The sequence below is a fragment of the Quercus suber genome, unplaced genomic scaffold (genome assembly GCF_002906115.3).
Source record: "Quercus suber isolate HL8 unplaced genomic scaffold, Cork oak 2.0 scaffold_675, whole genome shotgun sequence".
In the NCBI taxonomy this organism is placed as follows: domain Eukaryota; kingdom Viridiplantae; phylum Streptophyta; class Magnoliopsida; order Fagales; family Fagaceae; genus Quercus; species Quercus suber.
This window is the reverse complement of record NW_027070116.1, coordinates 152,275-171,002: the sequence shown is the minus strand read 5'-3', so window position 1 is coordinate 171,002 and position 18,728 is coordinate 152,275. Positions and strand designations below refer to the sequence as shown.

General features: G+C 33.1%; 2 protein-coding genes across 3 annotated transcripts in view; both read right to left on the bottom strand.

The window, feature by feature from the left end:
- Positions 1-1,999: 1,999 nt before the first annotated feature.
- The window catches only part of LOC112031904 (F-box/kelch-repeat protein At3g23880-like), a 35,187-nt gene continuing 18,458 nt past the window's right edge, over positions 2,000-18,728 (bottom strand). Inside the window, exons 2-3 of one of the 2 annotated variants that reach the window (XR_010625999.1) lie at positions 2,595-3,165; positions 2,000-2,497 (exon numbers count right to left, since the gene is read on the bottom strand). The gene's annotated coding sequence lies outside the window, so the exon portion shown is untranslated. The remainder of the gene's footprint in view (positions 2,498-2,594; positions 3,166-18,728) is intronic. The other variant, XR_010626001.1, reaches the window with a different exon arrangement.
- On the bottom strand, positions 12,327-14,068 carry LOC111996820 (cytochrome P450 89A2). The gene has a single exon (XM_024028826.2). The coding sequence runs from the start codon at positions 14,053-14,055 to the stop codon at positions 12,526-12,528; it is 1,530 nt and encodes a 509-aa protein (XP_023884594.1). The 5' UTR covers positions 14,056-14,068; the 3' UTR covers positions 12,327-12,525.

Sequence of the window (18,728 nt, the reverse complement as noted above, 5' to 3'; positions counted from 1 at the left end):
ACTTCCTCTCTCTTTTTCAACTTTCCCTTCATCCTTTTCCCAAATTCCCTAAATTCTTCTAAGTTCTCTCATTTTCACCAACTACATCAAGCTCTAAAAGAGCAACTTAGTAGTCAATTATACGTAAAAAGCTACTAAAACTAACTTTTTTCAAATAGAACAAAAACTGGGGCCAAATTAATTATTTGTCAATTATGGTTGTAACACACGTGTGAAGTGAAAAAGTTTCAATTCAGACAATAAATTTTAGCAACTCACATTTATTTTTAGATATTTGATCTCATCTTAAATTGCTTTCATATTTCTTTTGTTATCAAGACTTAAGAGAAAAGAAAAGAGGAAAATAAATGAGATTAGCTTTTGTAAATGTTTGATTTTAGTTTATGTTGAGTAAATCTTTTAGTTTATGTGGTTTTTATTTTCCAAGTTGACATGAAATTATTTATTATAATTAAGCTAACAAATAAATGATTCATTAGCCAAAACGCTGCAGTTTTTAGTAGTAGATGATAGTAATGATATCATTGAAATATGTTTGAAAAAAAAAAGTAGGTATCAAATTGACAGGAAAATGAGCATTTGTCCCCAATTTACAAATTATGCAGTAAAATGCATTTGTTTTAAAACTATTTAGCAAAATGCCATAGTTTCTGAAACTCTACAGGTGGAACTTGACATTATTGATGTCAAGTTCTATGCATATTTTGCCATTTTAATTTTTTTTGAAAATTTAAGTGAAACTCAATATTATTAATGTTGAGTTCCACTTAAAAATATTCATATAAATTGATTTTAACGATATTGAGTTTTACACATAACTCGATTTTGTTAAAATTGAGTTTAAAAAACAAGTGCATTTTGCTAAATAGTTTCAAAATAAGAGTATTTTACTGTATAGTTTGTAAATTAGGAAAAAATGCCAATTTTCCCCCAAATTGACACCCAAAAAAAGAAAAAAAAAGATTGAGGTGAAAAAAAAAAAATTAAGCATATTTTTTCCCCCACCTGAGGGAGAATCTACACCTTTCTACCTTATACTTATATCTAGCCTACTTTTAAATAGAAAAAAAAAATCAATAAAAAAAAATCTATACCAAATAAACCATTACAATTACTAGTTGAAGAGTTTTTTTTTTTTTTTTTAAATATGACCAAATTATTCCATAACATCAATCTATTAAGATAATGAAATAAACCACATTAATCCATACTTGTATTGTTCATGGTTTTGTTCCATGGTTACTCACCTCCCGTCCTCCACCATGTCCACCAATCACACAAAAATTGTTGGTTTGACATCCTAAGTTAATCAAGAAACCGACAATCTAATAACCTAATTAATCTCTAATAAACACCATTAGCTCCCAAAGAATCATGGTTATCTTTGGAGCTACCATCTATATTCAACTTATGAGTTCAAATAGCCAATAGGGGGAGGGAACCATTAAATCCAACTTTAGTTGTTTAGTAAGTGAAACTTTTGTGTTATAAGTATTATAATAAAATTCACAAGTATAATGGATAGTTGCAAGAATTAGTTGCCTAATTGTTGAAAAATCAATTTATTGGAAACCACCAAAATGTTCCAAAAGAGCCAAAATAAATGGTAAGGGTCAAGGAAAAACATATAAGATGCATAATCATGTTAGAATGACACTGGACAAAAATATAGTCTTCGGGAGGGATTTCTTAACTACAAATCTTCTTATTTAATTCTTTTTTTGGCTAGCGTACATTGGGAAATCGATTTCAATTGAGCTGGTTTTTTTTTTTTTTGAACCGAAACTTCAATAAAAGCATTAGCATCAGATGTCTTAAAAAAAATTGATATTTTGACATATCAAAAAGTTAGTTTATCTATTTTAACACGACAATTTACCATACAACTTACATCACATCTTCTATTCTTTTATTTAAATATTCTTTTTCTATTCTTTCCTTCTTCTTTTTATTATGTATTTCTTTTTGGTTCCCAAGTCCCAACTTCACACGAGAGAGAGAGAGAGCAATTTTTTATTTTTTTATTTTTAATACCAATAAAAGCCGGAAGCAGTTACAAAATATCTGGATGAATCAAGCTGTGATGTCCTGGAATATTGGCTGCTAGATCAGCTATACAATAAACCGAGCTCAAAATAGCTTTGGGAACAAAAAAAGCTTTACAGGCAAGACCCTGCTGTCGTAAAAATATAAGATCTGCAACCATAGTCTTTTCCTGCCATCTGGTAGAGCATTTTGAGTTTACAAGCCTGAACTATACTACTGTTGCTGCACAGAAACAAAATTCTGAAGAATCCCAAACTCTTAGCTTTTAAGGCTGGCTCCACAAGTGCTTCCTGTGTTGCTGCACTAGTAGTTGCTGCTGCACAACTGGCACCACCCAAGAAAATAGCAATTCCTTGAAGGTTGCCGGCTTCATAGGCAAGGGCAATTCTTCAGTCCTTCTTTTCCAAAATCCAGCTACTTTGATTATCAGATCCCAAGGTCCTCCAAGATCCTGGTTAGCAGAATGAGGTTGAATAGATCTAAGAGAGAGCAAATTGAATATAAAAAAAAAAAAAAAAAAAAAAAAATCTAAAATATCAATAACATACTTATCTGTACAATGCTATTGTTGGAACGTTCGTGTAGCTAATGCCAAATTTATTTGGCATTTGACACATTTGACAACACTTACTCTCAGTATACTTCTTATATGGCTGACCACAGTAACACTCAATCCAAAAACAAAACTGTCCTCGGAACATTAGCAATGTTGCAGAACTCGTGGATTCACCACAACTTATGAAATAAGCCAACTGATACTCCAATACATGACAAGGCTGACACAAGACAAAGTGCGTGGAATATCTCATATATGTTGGGAATAAAGGAAGCACTCATGCATGTTTCACACTCAACAACTGACGCTGATATTCTCTTCAAATTTCTATATATATATATATATATATATATAAACCTTCCATATGTGCAAAACAGAAAATTCCTGACTTACCCAAAACAAAAACAAAAACAAAAATCTTTCCTTGCATTTTGAGTCTGACATGCAACTAGGCTACCATCTAAAGTCAGCTCAGTTCTGATCTTAAGATATTGCACTTGCAAGGTAAGTGGGTGTCCCTACCATCTGATAATGTTAACCAATTGGAGATGGAGGCAATTTCCCTGTGATTTAACCAATGCATGGCACATCAGAACTTGGCAACATAAAAATTCACTTTCTAAATCAGTTGGCAATTTGGCATATTTCAATCAAATACAAAATGGCAAAGGTGGCTAGATTCATAAGACTGTTTCCATATCAGATGAAATTTAATTCCAGCAAAAGAAATCCAATTGTGTGATTCCCTTTGCAAACAACAATTCTCTATGCAGTAATGATGTTTAAACTTTGCAATAATTAACAGTGATAATTGATATGTGATTTATCCATTTAATAGACTACTGCACATCAAGATGAAATTTTGCAGCTCTCTCCAACAACTAACATATCAATTTAAAATAGACAATGTGTGAGAGCACATCAAGATACAAATTCAGATCACCGCTCCTAAAATCCAGATAAGAAGGGCAATGAACGCATTGAAAATGAATGCAAAAAAAAAAAAAAAAAACCAAACAAACAAACAAACAAACAAACATACAAGGATAGATGGGAAAACTAAAAAGACAATACAAGCCTCTTCATTTCTTTAACCTATTCTACTTTCTAGAAGCATAAAGAATGAAGCAAACACATTTAGGTGCAATCATACCAAATATACCTGCCAGCTAGTAGAGCACAGGCATGTAAAATCCTCTGATGCTTATTATTTTTGTCATTTTCAACATATCCAGTCATCCTCTAACCCAACCAATTTTATTCTCCCCCTATCTCTCCTGCCATTACTTAAGAGCTATTACTTAGTTCTTTTTACCACTACAACAGAGACACTCAAGCAAAAAAGGTTATGTTGACCAATTATGGTTTTATTTGTCCACTGTGTGCAACAACCATCCACAAACAAATATAAAAAATAAATATACTATATAAAAGCCACAACCATAAAAGGATCATATAAATCCGGGGCACAAGTATGGTTTTAACAATCCTAACATGCCTATTGCTTCAAGTAAAAGCATGACAAGGATTTCAATTCATCCATACCTGTAATGACATCACTTCTTATACACAGCACCATCTTTTTAGTAAGATATCACATTTGTTCCATCTAGTAAAGCAAGGCTCTCCATGTAAGTAGCTTCATCAAAACCATATTTAGCGTGAGTGCTAATCTCCTTCTCATGTAGAGTTTCGAGGTCAATTAAAACAGACTTATCTTTGCTCTCTAATTCACTGTCGGTGGATACCAGCCCGGAGCTGTTTCGAATAAGTAAACCATCCTTGGTGAAACCAATTAAATCAGTTAGATTTTCAATTGATAGAACACAAAGATTATTCCAGGAATCAATCACACCATACTCCCTCATCACCCAAATGGAGCATCGCGTAATATGTGGTTGGGTACCATTTCCAAATTTAATCAAAGCTAGTTTCCCCTTGAATGATGTAACGCATTTCGTAATACAACTTCCTTCATCGTCAGGAAGTGGTAGCTCTTTGAATTTCTCACTATTGACATCAAATGACAAAAGCGTAGAAGTATCATGCTTCTCTTGCCCACCTCCTTCTTCTATCATTTCTATCATCCAATGCAAATGTCCACTCACAAACGGGAATGTCAAAACACAATTAAATTTGTGGGACACAACATTGGGTCTCCAGGAGATTCCAAGTTCAACTCTTTTCCACGAATCCGAACTTAATGAGTACACCTCAACCTCAGGGGGAGGCTTAGGCTAGGCAAAAGTCCGTGGAATCCCGACAACCTTGAAATCATTATTCTGGGAATCAAACCCAATTCCGAGTGACATAATAGATAACTGGCTATTGGGCAACCTCTTAAATTTTCTAATACAGGTGTTCCACAAGTAAACAACATTAGACCATGATCTAGAACTAGTGAAACACAACAAGCCATTACATGAACCCACAAAATGGGAAAACCCAGATTGAAAAGTGAAGGGAACTCTAAACTCGGATATGGTTTCAAAGGTGCGGTGGCAAGCGAGAGTACAGACTTGATCGCTAGAATGTGAAGAACCAGGAAAAAAAGGTATGGGAACATTCCTAGGAATGTGTATGACATAACTGTGATGATGAAGATGACTGTGATTAAGGTGGTGAGTAGAGATGAAACTAGGGTTGGCAATGGAAGAGTACCAGGGTTTGCAAACGCACCTGAATCTTAGGAGAGATTTCACGGGTAGCTTTGCTAAAATGTCCAACACGATTTCGTCTGGGGGATCATCATCGTGCTTCGTCCTACGTCGCAGGATCGCTCCTCGTTCTCCTCCTCCTTTCATGTGGGACATTTTCCAACGGAAGAAGAGACACAGAAGAGTGTGTGTTTTAAACAGTGAGCAACCCTAATTTTGGGTTTAATAGCTACTATTCAAGCTGCGTTTTGTGTTTTGTGTTTTTTTTTTTTTGAAATCGAATGGATGACATAAATACAAGGATTATTGTAAATGATTCCATACAAAATATGGTAAATGATTCCATACAAAATTTTAAAATATAAATGTTTTATACGGGTAATCTTTTTGTATTTTTATGCCGAATTTTATAAACATAGCTTTATTAAAAAATATCGAATTGTATCCATTCATATGTTTTCCGTATTATATGTGTGTTATAGTTTACTAAATGTTTACTGTCTAATGCATGATACATTAGTTTTTATGAATTGAAGGAAGTCATTTCCGAATATGCTCAATTCCGCCAGGGTGTGCCATATTTTATTTTACTAATTATGGTTCCATCTAAAAAATTAAATAAATGTCATACATGACACATTGGTTGTTATGAATTGAAGAAGTCATTTCCCATATATGTTCAATTCCTCCTTAATGAGTACAATCAAACACCCATTAAAAAATTGTGTTTCCTTAAATAATGCTTTGAATACTTAACTAGTGTAAGGGAAAAAAAATGCGAAGAAAAAGAAAAAAAAGTTGGAAAGGAAAGGAAAGGAAAGAAAAGAAATATATATAATTGGTTGAATTTTTTTTTTTTTTTTTTTGAGAAAGTTTCAACTTATGGCGTCCGCTCCTGATAATTGCTCTTTATTATCAGACCAAGACACCAATCAGTTTTTGGTGTAGGCGGAGATTGAACCCCAGATCTCTTATACAACCATCAGAGACTTTACCAGTTGAGCTAACTGGAACCCACAATTGGTTGAATTTTTTGGAGCTTTGATTTCATCTTGAATTGTATTCCTATTATTTGGTTGTCAAGAAAATAGAGGAAAATAAAGGAGATTAGATTTTTAAAATATTTGATTTTAGGTTTTTGTTGAATAAATCTTCAAGTAATTTTTTTAGTCAAATAAAGGACATTTTGTTTTTGGTTGATCTCATATATATATATATATATATATATTTTACTTGGTAAATGCGGGGGCTTGAACCCCCAAGTAATAGATCTCTATACAACCCGGGTACCAACTCACCTACACGAGGTGGTGGTTGATCTCATATTTAAGCCTATGTTTACTTTCATCTAAATGAGTTGACTACTGAGATGGTCTATTACCTAGTGGTTGAAGGAGAAAGGAGGGACTCGGGTAGTTGTAGTAGACGATTCTAACTAAATTCAAAAAAAAAAATTACTTTAAAATAAATTACTTTACCTCACAATTTCTAAGTATAATTTTTTCTTTTATCTAGCTTATTTTTAGATAAAATAAATCAATAAAAATAATTTATACCAAATAAACCCTTACAATTACTTAGATGAAGAGTCTTTTTATTGAGCAAGACTTAAGTACAATACTTAGGTGCTGTTTCTTAGGTTTCTCTTTTAAAATTCTGTCATGTGAATTTTTTTTCATGGAAATGAAGTGTATTTTATAGTTAAGTAGCCACATGGTTGAATCTTAAGAGAGGAACTTAAGAGTATCCACAACGGTGGAACTATATTTTTAACTATTTGGCATCACAAAAAGTTACTTTATTTATTTTACCTATTTACACATTGCAGCAGTGGATCTATTTTAGTTTTTAACACAATAAAATAATATAAACATCACAATAAAATAATAGATCTCTTACAATAAAATAATACAAATCCACAACCACCACAAAACAAACCCACATCAACTTGAAAATCCAGCAACCCAAAACTGAAACCCACCATACTGGTACCAAAACCCACCACGCCGATACACCGAAACCCACTCCTATCCACGAACAAGCACAACCACGAGCGATAACCACTCTGATCCACGAGCAAGCACAACCACGAGCAAGCACTTCGATCCATAGAAAGCCACTTCGATCCACGAGGCCAGAGCACAACCACGAGCGATAACCACTCCGATCCACAAGCAAGCACAACCACGAGCAAGCACTCCGATCCACGGAAAGCCACTTTGATCCACGAGGCTGGAGCACAACCACGACCTAATGGCAGAGTGGAGGTGAGGGAAGAAGAGCACCAACCATTTTGGCATTGAGACCACCCAAGAACCGTTTCGGCACAGAACCCAACCACGAACCCAATTGTTGCCGAGCTTAGTCTCATCGTTTTGGCATTGAAATCATCAACGCTGTCCATCTTTGATCTCTCCATGGAGGAAGAGAGGGAAAAAAGAAAAAGAAAAAAAGGGAGAAGAGCTGAAGTGTGTTCGGGCTATAGTGCTATAGATGAGAATAAATATTATTTAATTGAAAAGATAAATAAAATATTACTATTTTGGTATAGCTTTTAGCTACAGTGCACATCTATCTTTGGCTGTGCATTGTAGCTCAAAAGCTAAAAATTCTAGATATGCCTCCACTATTGCAATCCCAATTTTTAAGTTTGTGGTGTTAAAAATAGCTTTTTAGCTTTTTAGCACTATTGCTGCAAGTGCTCAAAGGAACAACACTACTTTACCTAAATTTTGTCCCTTTTTACCTAACCATTTTTCTAAGTACAGTTGTACTTTTATCTAATTTATTTTTAAATAAAATAAAATAATAAAAATATCTATATTAAATAGCCTACAATTATAAAATAAAATAATAAAAATATCTATATTAAACAGCCTACAATTACTAGATAAAAATAAAAAAAATAAAAAAAAAAAAAAAGGAAAAAAGCTCTTTTATAATTAGAACAAAATGATTCCATATCATCACTCCACTGATATATCAAAATAAATCCCCATCGATCCACACCTTATAAAATTTTCGGTTTGACAATAATGACTTTTGAATATCTTATGCTAGTCACCCCGACCTTATCCTATGTTGAGCACAAAACTTTTCCCCCTACTTAAAATAAGTGAGAAATGGAAGATGCGGCTTCAAAATTTTCTCTATAAGAAAATTAGATAGTGTTTCTAAGTCACAAGTTAACTCCAAATTTTCTTGTTTAAAATTTTTTGTGCTAGGTATTAATATTGTTTTGGCCTCTTATCCATTAGAAACGAATTGGTGATGGCATAAAAAGTTGTGCAATTTTCACCAAGTTCCTATCACATTTTTTTATTCGTTAAGAGTTTGGGTATTTATAGGCAGTACAATAATTACTATGTTTTTGAGATGAAAAACAAAATTTTGTTGAAGTTTAGGTACCAAAATTACCCTTAAAATAATGAAATGGTGCCCTAACTAATGTTTTCAATTCCTTTGGATTTTTATAATTAATAAATAAAAAATTCCATTGAGTTCTTTCTTCAAAAAAGAAGAAGAAGTTATAATAATAATTTTGTTCACCAGAACGACTAGAAAATTGAATTCCTTGTAAGTTAATACGTAATGAGATCTTAGGTATAGATATATAGTTCAAGTTATACCTGACAACTTTTAGCAATGCTATGCTACTTAATGTTTTAGATTGAATGCAAATTTTGAAAAATCTATAGTTTGATTTTATTTTTCTTATAAGCTCCATAATAGTGAAATTAAGATGATCAAAGATTGATAACTATTCTATCTACAAAATGTTAAAATTAATTTTTTTTTAATTATACATAAAAGATGAGTTTACAAATCGAACAACAAATAACATCCAATTGGCAAGAAATTTGATATGTGTATTAAAAACAAAATGAACATATAATCAAAGAGGATTTTCCATATATTAATCTAATAAAAACCTATTAGGGGTGTAATATTACTTTGAGTTACATTAGGTGTAATTTAATTATGTTCCAATATATAACTTTAGTGTTAACCCCGAAAATAGTACACTTGAATAGACCCATGCTTAAATATTTGTTTCAATGGATAAACAGAGAATGACCATCAAAATGGAATTAACAACTTTTCCCTCAAAATAATGCATTGGAAATTGTGGAATAGACCAATACTGAAATATTTTGTTTCAATGGATAAGTCGGAATGACAATCAAAATGGAATTGACAACTTTAGTCTCAACTTTTGGCTAGACTATTCAACTCCTTACCCATGAGACACTTTGAAAACCACATGAACCGATAGTATGGTGGATTGTATCTAGGAATTTAAGATTTACTTCATGTTCCTAACCAATGAGTCCACCACCCAGATACCCTTGTAATCGTCTTAAATATGCTTTTAGTACTTAACATAGGGGTTTTTTTTTTTTTTTTTGGTTATATAAAAAATGAATTTAAATAAAGAAAGAAGAATAGAAAAGAGTGAAGAAAAAAGAGAGGGAGGTTGAAAAGGAAAGGAAAGAAAATTTATAATTGATTTATTTTTTTTTGATATTTGATCTCATCTTGAATTTCTTTCATACTGTTTGGTTATCAAGACTCAAGGGAATGGAGATCTTAGTATTTTTTTGAGTTAATCATTTTTAGTTGATGTGGTTTTTATTTTCCAAGCACATGAAATTGTTTATTGTAATTAAGCTAACAAATAAATATTTTATTAGCTACACCAACATTTTTTATTAGTAGATGACGGACACGGTATAATTGAAACATGTTTGATAATAGTAGGTACCAAATTGATAGAATTTTTTTATAAAATTTTAATTTGAGGTGAAAATGCATATGCTTTTCTCCATTTAAGGGAGAATGTAAACTTTTTTGCCTCACGCTTTTATCTAGCTTACTTTTAAATAGAAAAATAAAAAAAATATTGAAACAAACCCCATTAATCCACACTTGTATTGTTCATGGAATTGTTCCATGGCAAATCATGTCCACCATGTCCACTAATCCCACAAAAATTGTTTTGACATCATATATTAATCAAGAAATCAACAATCTAATAACCCAATTAATCTTTGATAATACCATTAGCTCCCAAAAAATCGTGGATTTCTTTGGAGCTGCAATCTATTTTCAACTTACGACTACCAATAGCCAATAGGTAAAGGAACCATGAAATCTAGCTTGGTTGTTTAGAGAGTGAAACTTTTGTGTTATAAGCATAATAGTAAAATTCTTTTCGAGAACGAGTTCAGAGATTGAGTTTTCTAATTTTTGGAAAATCAATTATTGTGAACTACCCAAATGTTCTAAAGAGCCAAAATAAATGATAAGAGTTAAGGAAGAGCATATATGATGCACAATCATGTTAAAATGACATCAGACAAAAATGTGCCTTTGTTTCATACCAAATGAACTAGTCACTACTCATCTTTTTTTTTTCCTATTTACAATGTAAAGAGCAAAATAGTAAAGAAGATGACTCGAAAATGTCCTCTTCTATCATTAATATATTTCACATATTATTTTTAACTCCTATTCTTTTCCTTCCATAAAACAAGTGAGACAGGGAGATCACACCCAGATTTTTTGTTATGAGAGAATTAGATAGGATCATTGAACCACGAAATTCTTGCACCTAATATTCTTGTTCAAAATTGTCTGCCCTAGTGTATGTTTGGAAATGTATTTCTACTTAGCTGGCCTCTTTTTTTCTTTTTTTTCTTTTTTTTTTTTCCTTAAGTGAAATGGCTACCAAGAAAAAAAAAATGAAAAAAGATTTTTTTTTAATCTTCGAGATAAAAAAAAATAGTTTTGATGAAGTTTAAGGGTCAAAATAACCCTTAAAAATAATGGAATTGTGCCCTAACTAATGTTTTCAATTCCATTGAGTTTTTATAATTAATAAAAATAATAATTCCATTGAGTTCTTTCTCCAAATAATAATAATAATAATAATAATAATTTTGTGAAAGATATCAACAATCACTTTAGGATATAAAATGCAAGCAACATCAAACTTAAGGGTGAACTTTACAATTTATCCAATTTTTATTATAGAAATAATAGTAAATAGTATATTTATAGGTACTAATCAATTTTATCTATAAAATTACATTTTTTTTCCCTTAACAATATCATTGATTCTTTTAAGAGTAATATTATAGTCACAAATTTTTTTGCAACAATTTTTCAAATTATTGAGGTAGCAAATTCTTATTGGTTCGCATTCAGACCCAACACTAATACCATTTTTTTACTTACCAATAACCACTTACCACATCGATAATTTGTAAAAAGCTTGTAACTCTAGCATTTTCCTCCTTTTAAAGACCATAAAAAATTTAAATATCTAAAATCTAAAACAAAATATATATAAGCCCAACAAAAAAAAAAATTATCAATAGTGAAGTTAAAAAAAATTAAGCTCAATCAACCAATTTTACCCCAAGCAAACAACTTGACTCTTTACAAAATTTTAGACAAAATAATTTTCTTCTTACCCAACAAATGCATGCATCAAAGACCCTTAAAAAATAAAATAAAAAAACAAAAAAAAAACCCCTTCAATGGCTAAGTTGACACAACTAGCAGTAGAGTTGTCCCCTAACTCCAAATTCTAGCTCCGTCCTTATATATACAAACACAAAAATAAAAAGATGATTGCCTATGTATTCTTTTATTAAATATTGCTACAGATTTAACTTATTTCGAAATCAACAGTAATCTTCGTGCATTATGGAATATAGACTACCAATTGAAGGTATAGTCTTTGACTACACCAAAAAATGGAGTTAACCATTCATCCTTGGGGCATTCAAAAGATACTTTACTACTTTGGCGAACTCATGTAACATATACATCTTCTAACCATACTTTTTATTTTTTTTAAATATTTTCTTCTTGTGGCGTCCAATCCTAATAATTACTCACTTTAATTTGTCATCAAACAAAGGCACCACCACTTTATGCAACAAACTCACTTTACTTTTAACCAAATAAAAATGATGACCCAACTTAGACATACCGCTCATCAAATGAGGAGCTTCAAAAGACAGACAACTATTTTCCGCTCAATAATAACACTAAAATAGTAAATAAATACATTACCATTTCTGCATTTCAACCATTTCTTTTGATGTACTAGTTACCAAACTAGTACAAATATAAAAGGAAAATACTTAGGTGCCATAGAAACATTTTTAGTGTAAATTTATTAAATACAGCTGTTGACTTTTTTTACAAATAACACTATCATAGTCATAGTCTCGGTCCTTGGATACTAACCATTCAAAGCCTTGGAGATAACTGGGCCTTGAGTGGATTCTTCATCACCACAATGAACTCCTGTTGCTCTGTCAAATCAACCTCATCACCCTCCACAGCTTTCCAATCAAAATTCCAAACCAAATTGGCCACAAAATACTCCAAATGTAGTATTGCCAAACCAGAAGCAGGACACATCCTCCTCCCCGCACCAAATGGCATCATCTTAATCTCTCTGCTTCCAGTTATATCAAACGCTTCTCCTCCACCATTTAAGAATCTCTCGGGCTTAAACGCCATGGGATCCTCCCAAACCTTCGGGTCCCGCCCCATTTCTGCCACATTGAAATGCAAAGTACCATTCTTTGGTACTATATAGCCATCCAAAACCACATCCTCAGTCACTGCATGTGGTATCACAAGATGGGCAGGTGGGTGTCTCCTTAAACCCTCCAAAACCACTGCTTTCAAATAAGGCATCTTGTTCAAATCTTCCTCCTTTACGTCTTTCTCTCCTTCACTAACAACCCCTTTCATCTCCACTAAAAGCCTCTCTTGGATTTGTGGGTATTTCACCATATTCGCCATAATCCACTCTAACGCTGTTGACGTAGAATCCGTACCCGCGACGAGAAATTCTGAACACAAACTAACCATTTCCTCCTCGGAAAGCTTCCTCTTCTCCTCTGGTAGCTCCAAATCCAACAACGTATCCACATACGGCACAACAAACTCATCTTCATTTTCTTTGACTTCTTTCATTTTACTGTGTCTTTCTTGCCTCACTTTCCTTCTTGCTTTAATAAAAGGAATTAACACATCATCTTGGTTTCTCCGAAGTTGAAACAACTCTTCCCAACGCTTACGAAATAAAATCCTTCCAATACTGGGGAAAGAATTGAGTATAGCAAACCGACCAGAGCTCAGAAGCAAGCGCTGGCAACCCTCTTCGATTTTCTTAATCTGGGTTTCACCGAGTTTGTCTCCGAAGCACATAAGAACCAACAAACAAAACATGGAGTATTGGAAATGGTCTTTAACAACAGATTTAGTGTTGGAACCAAGGCGATTGAGGAGAATATCCAAGACCCACTTGCGTGCGTGAGAGTAAGATTTCATGTGCGAAGGGTGGAGAATCTTTGAAGTGAGATTGCGACGAAAGAGTCGCCATGTGGGACCATAAGAGGAAGTGTTGATGCTGTGTTTATTACTAGATAAGATCAAGTCTGTAGGTAGAGTAGCTGGTCGGTCAGCGAAAACAGCACTGTTTTGAATAAGAGCTTTGTGTGCGAGAGAATGGTTGGCAATGATTATATCTGGGATGAAACCTATGTAAATGGTGATGATGGATCCGTACTTGGCATGGAGTTTGCGGAGGGTCAAGGTGAGTTCCAATTCTACGGGTTTGCGGAGCAATAAGAAGTTGCTGAGTATTTGGATGTGTGAGGGTCCTGGAGGTAGCTTATTGTGATTTTCAGAGACTTTGTTGAAAAGGAGGTATTTGAGGAATGCTAAGATACAGAGAGAGATGACGATGATGAACCAGACTTCCATGTTTGATTGAATAGGAGCTAAAAATGGCCAACCTTAGCCCTATACATATAGGTGGAAGAGGGCAAAAAATGAGCATGAAAATGGCATGGGGAAATTCTTACGTGCTTGATAGTAATGCTCTCTTTTCTTGTATAGGTGGTAGACGAAAAATTATTGTGTAGTTTCGGAATATCATAAGTTTGTATTATTTTTTTTTACATGAATGATGAGTTTTACTAATTAAATTTATAGTAGGACCCATCATTCTCATAAGAAAAAAAACTACACATTTATAATACTCTAAAAATATTTAATAATTTTTCGTGGTATACACTATTATATTTAAAACTAAGGAATAACTTGAAAAAAGAATAAAATGTTTAAGATTTTAAAGTCAAACTGTGGTTTAATTGCGTATCAAACTCTAACAAAGTAATAATTATGTTAATAATTATTAATATAAAAATAAATATTTGAATCTAGCCATATTTTTTGGACTAAAAAAAGTTAGAATCGATATATTAAAATGAACAAAAGTACAACAGTAAAAAGGAGTCCTGCAGCCACTCAGGCCTAACTTCACTAGTACAAACCTAGCCACAAGACAAAGAACACAGATACAATATTAAAAGCCACAGGACAAAGGACACTCAAATACAATATTAAAAGCCCTATGCAGCCTAACAAAAACAATATTAAAAGCCACAGGACAAAGGAAACACAAACAACAATATTGAAAGCCCCACGCAGCCTAACGTGTTTGTTGACTAACAACTAGAGTTTGGTACTCAGGCCGAAGAGTTGTGGCTCCACGAACGATAAACTCTGGGCGAACTTGGGTATCATCAAAACAATGTTGACTAAAACATTATTTAAAGGGGTTGAAATATATCTTAATTAAAAATAATATGATATTTTTCAATTGTGATTAAAAAGATTAAATAAGTATTCTCTTATTAATAAAACTAGTCATGGATTTTGTGTATTGCATGTGTGGGTACCATAGGCATGCTTCACAACGTCCTAGACCTGCTAGGCCTGCTTGGCATTCATTTAGGCATGCTTGACAACTACCTAGGCCGTCCTCGGACGGCTTTGCAACGTCCTAGGCATGCTTTGCAACATCCTAGGACGGTGTTCTAGGAGTCCCACATCGAAGAAAAACTCCCTCACTTGCTGCCTTATAAGTTTTGAAGTGAAGGAAGTAATGTACCATTAGTTTATAGTTATTCGAATAACTAAACTAATGGTACATTACTTCCTTCGCTTTAAAGCTTATAAAGCAGCAAGTGGAGATGTTTTCCTTCGATGTGGGACTCCTAGGACACCGTCCGAGGACGTTTCCAAGCATGCCTAGGACGTTGCAAAGTCGTCCGAGGCCGGCCTAGGTGGTTGCCAAGCATGCCTAGGTGAATGCCAAGCACGCCTAGCACGCCTAGGACGTTGTAAAGCATGCCTATGGTACCCACAATAAAAGGGCTAAACTAATGGTACACTATTTTCTTTACTTCAAAACTTATAAGGCAGTAAGTAGGGGGGTTTTCCTTCGATGTGGGACTCCTAGGACACCGTCCGAAGACGTTTCCAAGCATGCCTAGGACGTTGCAAAGCCATCCGAGGATGGCCTAGGTGGTTACCAAGCATGCCTAGGTGAATGCCAAGCACGCCTAGCAGGCTTAGGACGTTGTGAAGCATGCCTATGGTACCCACAACATTTGATAATATTTTTAGAGTGGTCTTATTAAATTTATTTTGCAGTTTGGAATAATGTAATAAATAGTAATGTATTTCATAATCATATTTTCATAAATTTAATATATAATTTTTGTTATACCAAAATAAAAAATATATAATTTTTCTCAGAAATTCAAAAGGTTGAGAAAATATTAATTTTTTAACAAAAATTATTTATAACATTTTTTGTATCATTAAAAAGTAACTAAAATTTGAAAATTATTTTTTAGTTTTGAAACCTAATTTTCCTACCGTACAATCAAAAACACTGAGAAATGTATAAAAAAATTTATAATATTCAACAAAACTACAATTCAAATAAAAAAGAAAGGGAAAAATAAAACTTACATCAAAGCCAAACTAATTCTCCCAAATATGTAAAACATTTGAAATGTGATGTGATCAATGAAATTATTCATCCTCCTATGTTAGAGCAAGAGCTCTGGAAGTCTACTCGGCTGCGAAGCCTTGAAAAAGTAATTGACGGCTAGTAGCTCTACTAAGTGAAGAACTGCTACTGCTTCTAAGGATTTTCCTCCATATACTACTACTCTAGTGAAAGCAATAGCCAAGCCAAATTTCAATGCATAATCAAATTCATAAATTTTAACTTATTATACATAATGATTGTAATCAAGACAAATATTGTGTTAATACTGTCATAAGCTAATCTAACATCTAATCTAACATGCGAAAAATGAATAGATAAATAAATAATTTTAAACTTGAAATTGAATTTATTTTCTTAAAAATCTCAAAAATACACTAATGAGATAAGGAAGATGAGCAATACAAAATATTCATAAATTTTTAAAAACAATTAGTCACACATCCAAAAACATCATATAATAAAGATATAACAATTTGGTGCTAATTTGTTAAACAATATATTTATAAACAGTACCAGGGCAGCCTCAGCATTGATGAGATCAAAAGGTAGACCCCAGATTTGTACCCAAATAGGTAATCCAGTGAATGTGACTGTTCGCGCCGTCATGCCTCGTTCCCAGTTCCTCAACACTAGGATCTAATTATCAAAGCTCCAAGGTCCATTGTTCATGACCCACGATACCTGACTCTCCAAAGAGAACTTAAACTGGAGCAAACCGTCGCGAACCTCCATTATCTTAAGGTCCAATCCCATCTTCCACACTGAACGAAGGAGGTTCTTAGCGGCTCTTAGGTTTAGCGGTCGGGGTGCTAAGAATTTTCCAAGAAGACTAAGAGAGCACTCTTCTAGGGTTTGAACCCTTCGGTCTGGCCTTACTGTGATAACTTCGTCTTCCTCTGAAGTTAAATTAATCTGTTGTAGACGATCAATAACTTCGGTGTCCATCTTAGTGTTCAAGGTTTCGGCCCCTTGGTCTAGTAACTCTGAAGAAAGAGTGGGATGTAGAAGAAGGAAAAGAAAGAAAACAAAGAAAAAGCCACATGGAAAGCGTGGTGAAGGAAGGCGGCTCACCCTAGGTGAGAAGGAAAGCTCCTAGCGAGAGGAGAAAAAAATAAATAAATTATCTATACTTCTTGTGCATTTATCTATCTATATATATATATATATAATAGGTAAATCTGAGAGAAAATTTAATTAGATTTCAAATTAGAATTCAATTAGAGTATAAATTTGCATCATGTGCCCCATCTAATCTAAGTTTTTAAAATTTTGTGCCAAGTGAGTTAATTCAATCTAAAAATTGGATTTCAATTAGAGTTTGATTTTGTGACGTGTCCCATTTAATCTAAATTTTTTAATTTTTGTGTCAAATGAGTAAATTTAGTATAAAAGAACGAGGAGTCCAATATAAATAAATCATAAAAAACATAAATTTTAAATGATTTTATATTTATGAGCCTTTTTTTTATATAAAACTAAAAACAATTCAAGTTTATAAGTCATCTATATATATATATATATATATGTCCCATCTAATCAAAAAATTTAATTTTTGTGCCAAATGAGTTAATTTAGTGTAGAAAACGATGAGTCCAATATAAATAAATCATAAAAAAATATAATCATATATCTAACACTATATATAAAATTAGAGGAAGAAAGAGTTTGAATGATTTTATATTTACGAGCATTAATTTTTTTGTATAACTAAAAACAATTCAAATTTATAAGTCATCTATATATATATATATATATATATATAGAGAGAGAGAGAGAGAGAGATTTTTCCAGGAAAATGGAGATTCGGGAATTGGTGCATTATCCGAAATGATAGAGGAGAAGTTATGACGGCCTTATCGGCGAAAGGTCCACCGTGACGGGCAGTGAAGAGGCGGAGATATTTGCTTGTCGAAGAGCTATGGAGTTTGCGGTGGAATGCGGATTTTCAGAACTAGTTCTTGAAGGGGATAATCAATCTCTCATGGATGCATTGAACGCGAGAAAGGGGTTATCGTCTTGGCTGGGCCATGTTTTACAGGAGTCTTGTGCATGATTGATAGGCTTAGATGGGTGCAGGTTGCTTTTGTCAAAAGAAGTGCTAATGGTGTTGCCCATGTACCAGCTAGATATGCTAAGGATATAGTAGAGGATGTTGTATGGCTTGAAGATTCACCCCCCCCCCCCCTGTTGAGGAGGCGTTGTATTATGATTCTGGTTCTATTGAATGAATTATGAGGATGTTACCCTCTTCAAAAAAAAAAAAAAAAAAAAAAAGTTCCAAAAAAAAAAGAATGACTATCAATATATTTAAATTATATATTAAGAATTATGCTATACATCTTAATGCGTATCTTTTAAGTATATTTATGCATATGCATGAAATTATAACTTAGTATAATATAATTGAGCTCAAAATCATTAGACTTAGGTCTTTTGGATTAAAGTATATTCAGTGATGGCATATTGTACCTAAAGCCCACATGAAATAATTTTAAAAAAATGCCAATCAATGGAGACCAATTAACCCCAAAAGGCCTAAGCCATTTGTTTGGAGAGAGGGGGGGGGGGG

Excerpts from the sequence above, each read along its gene's own strand:
- LOC111996820 (XM_024028826.2), bottom strand. The coding sequence starts at position 14,055 with ATGGAAGTCTGGTTCATCATCGTCATCTCTCTCTGTATCTTAGCATTC.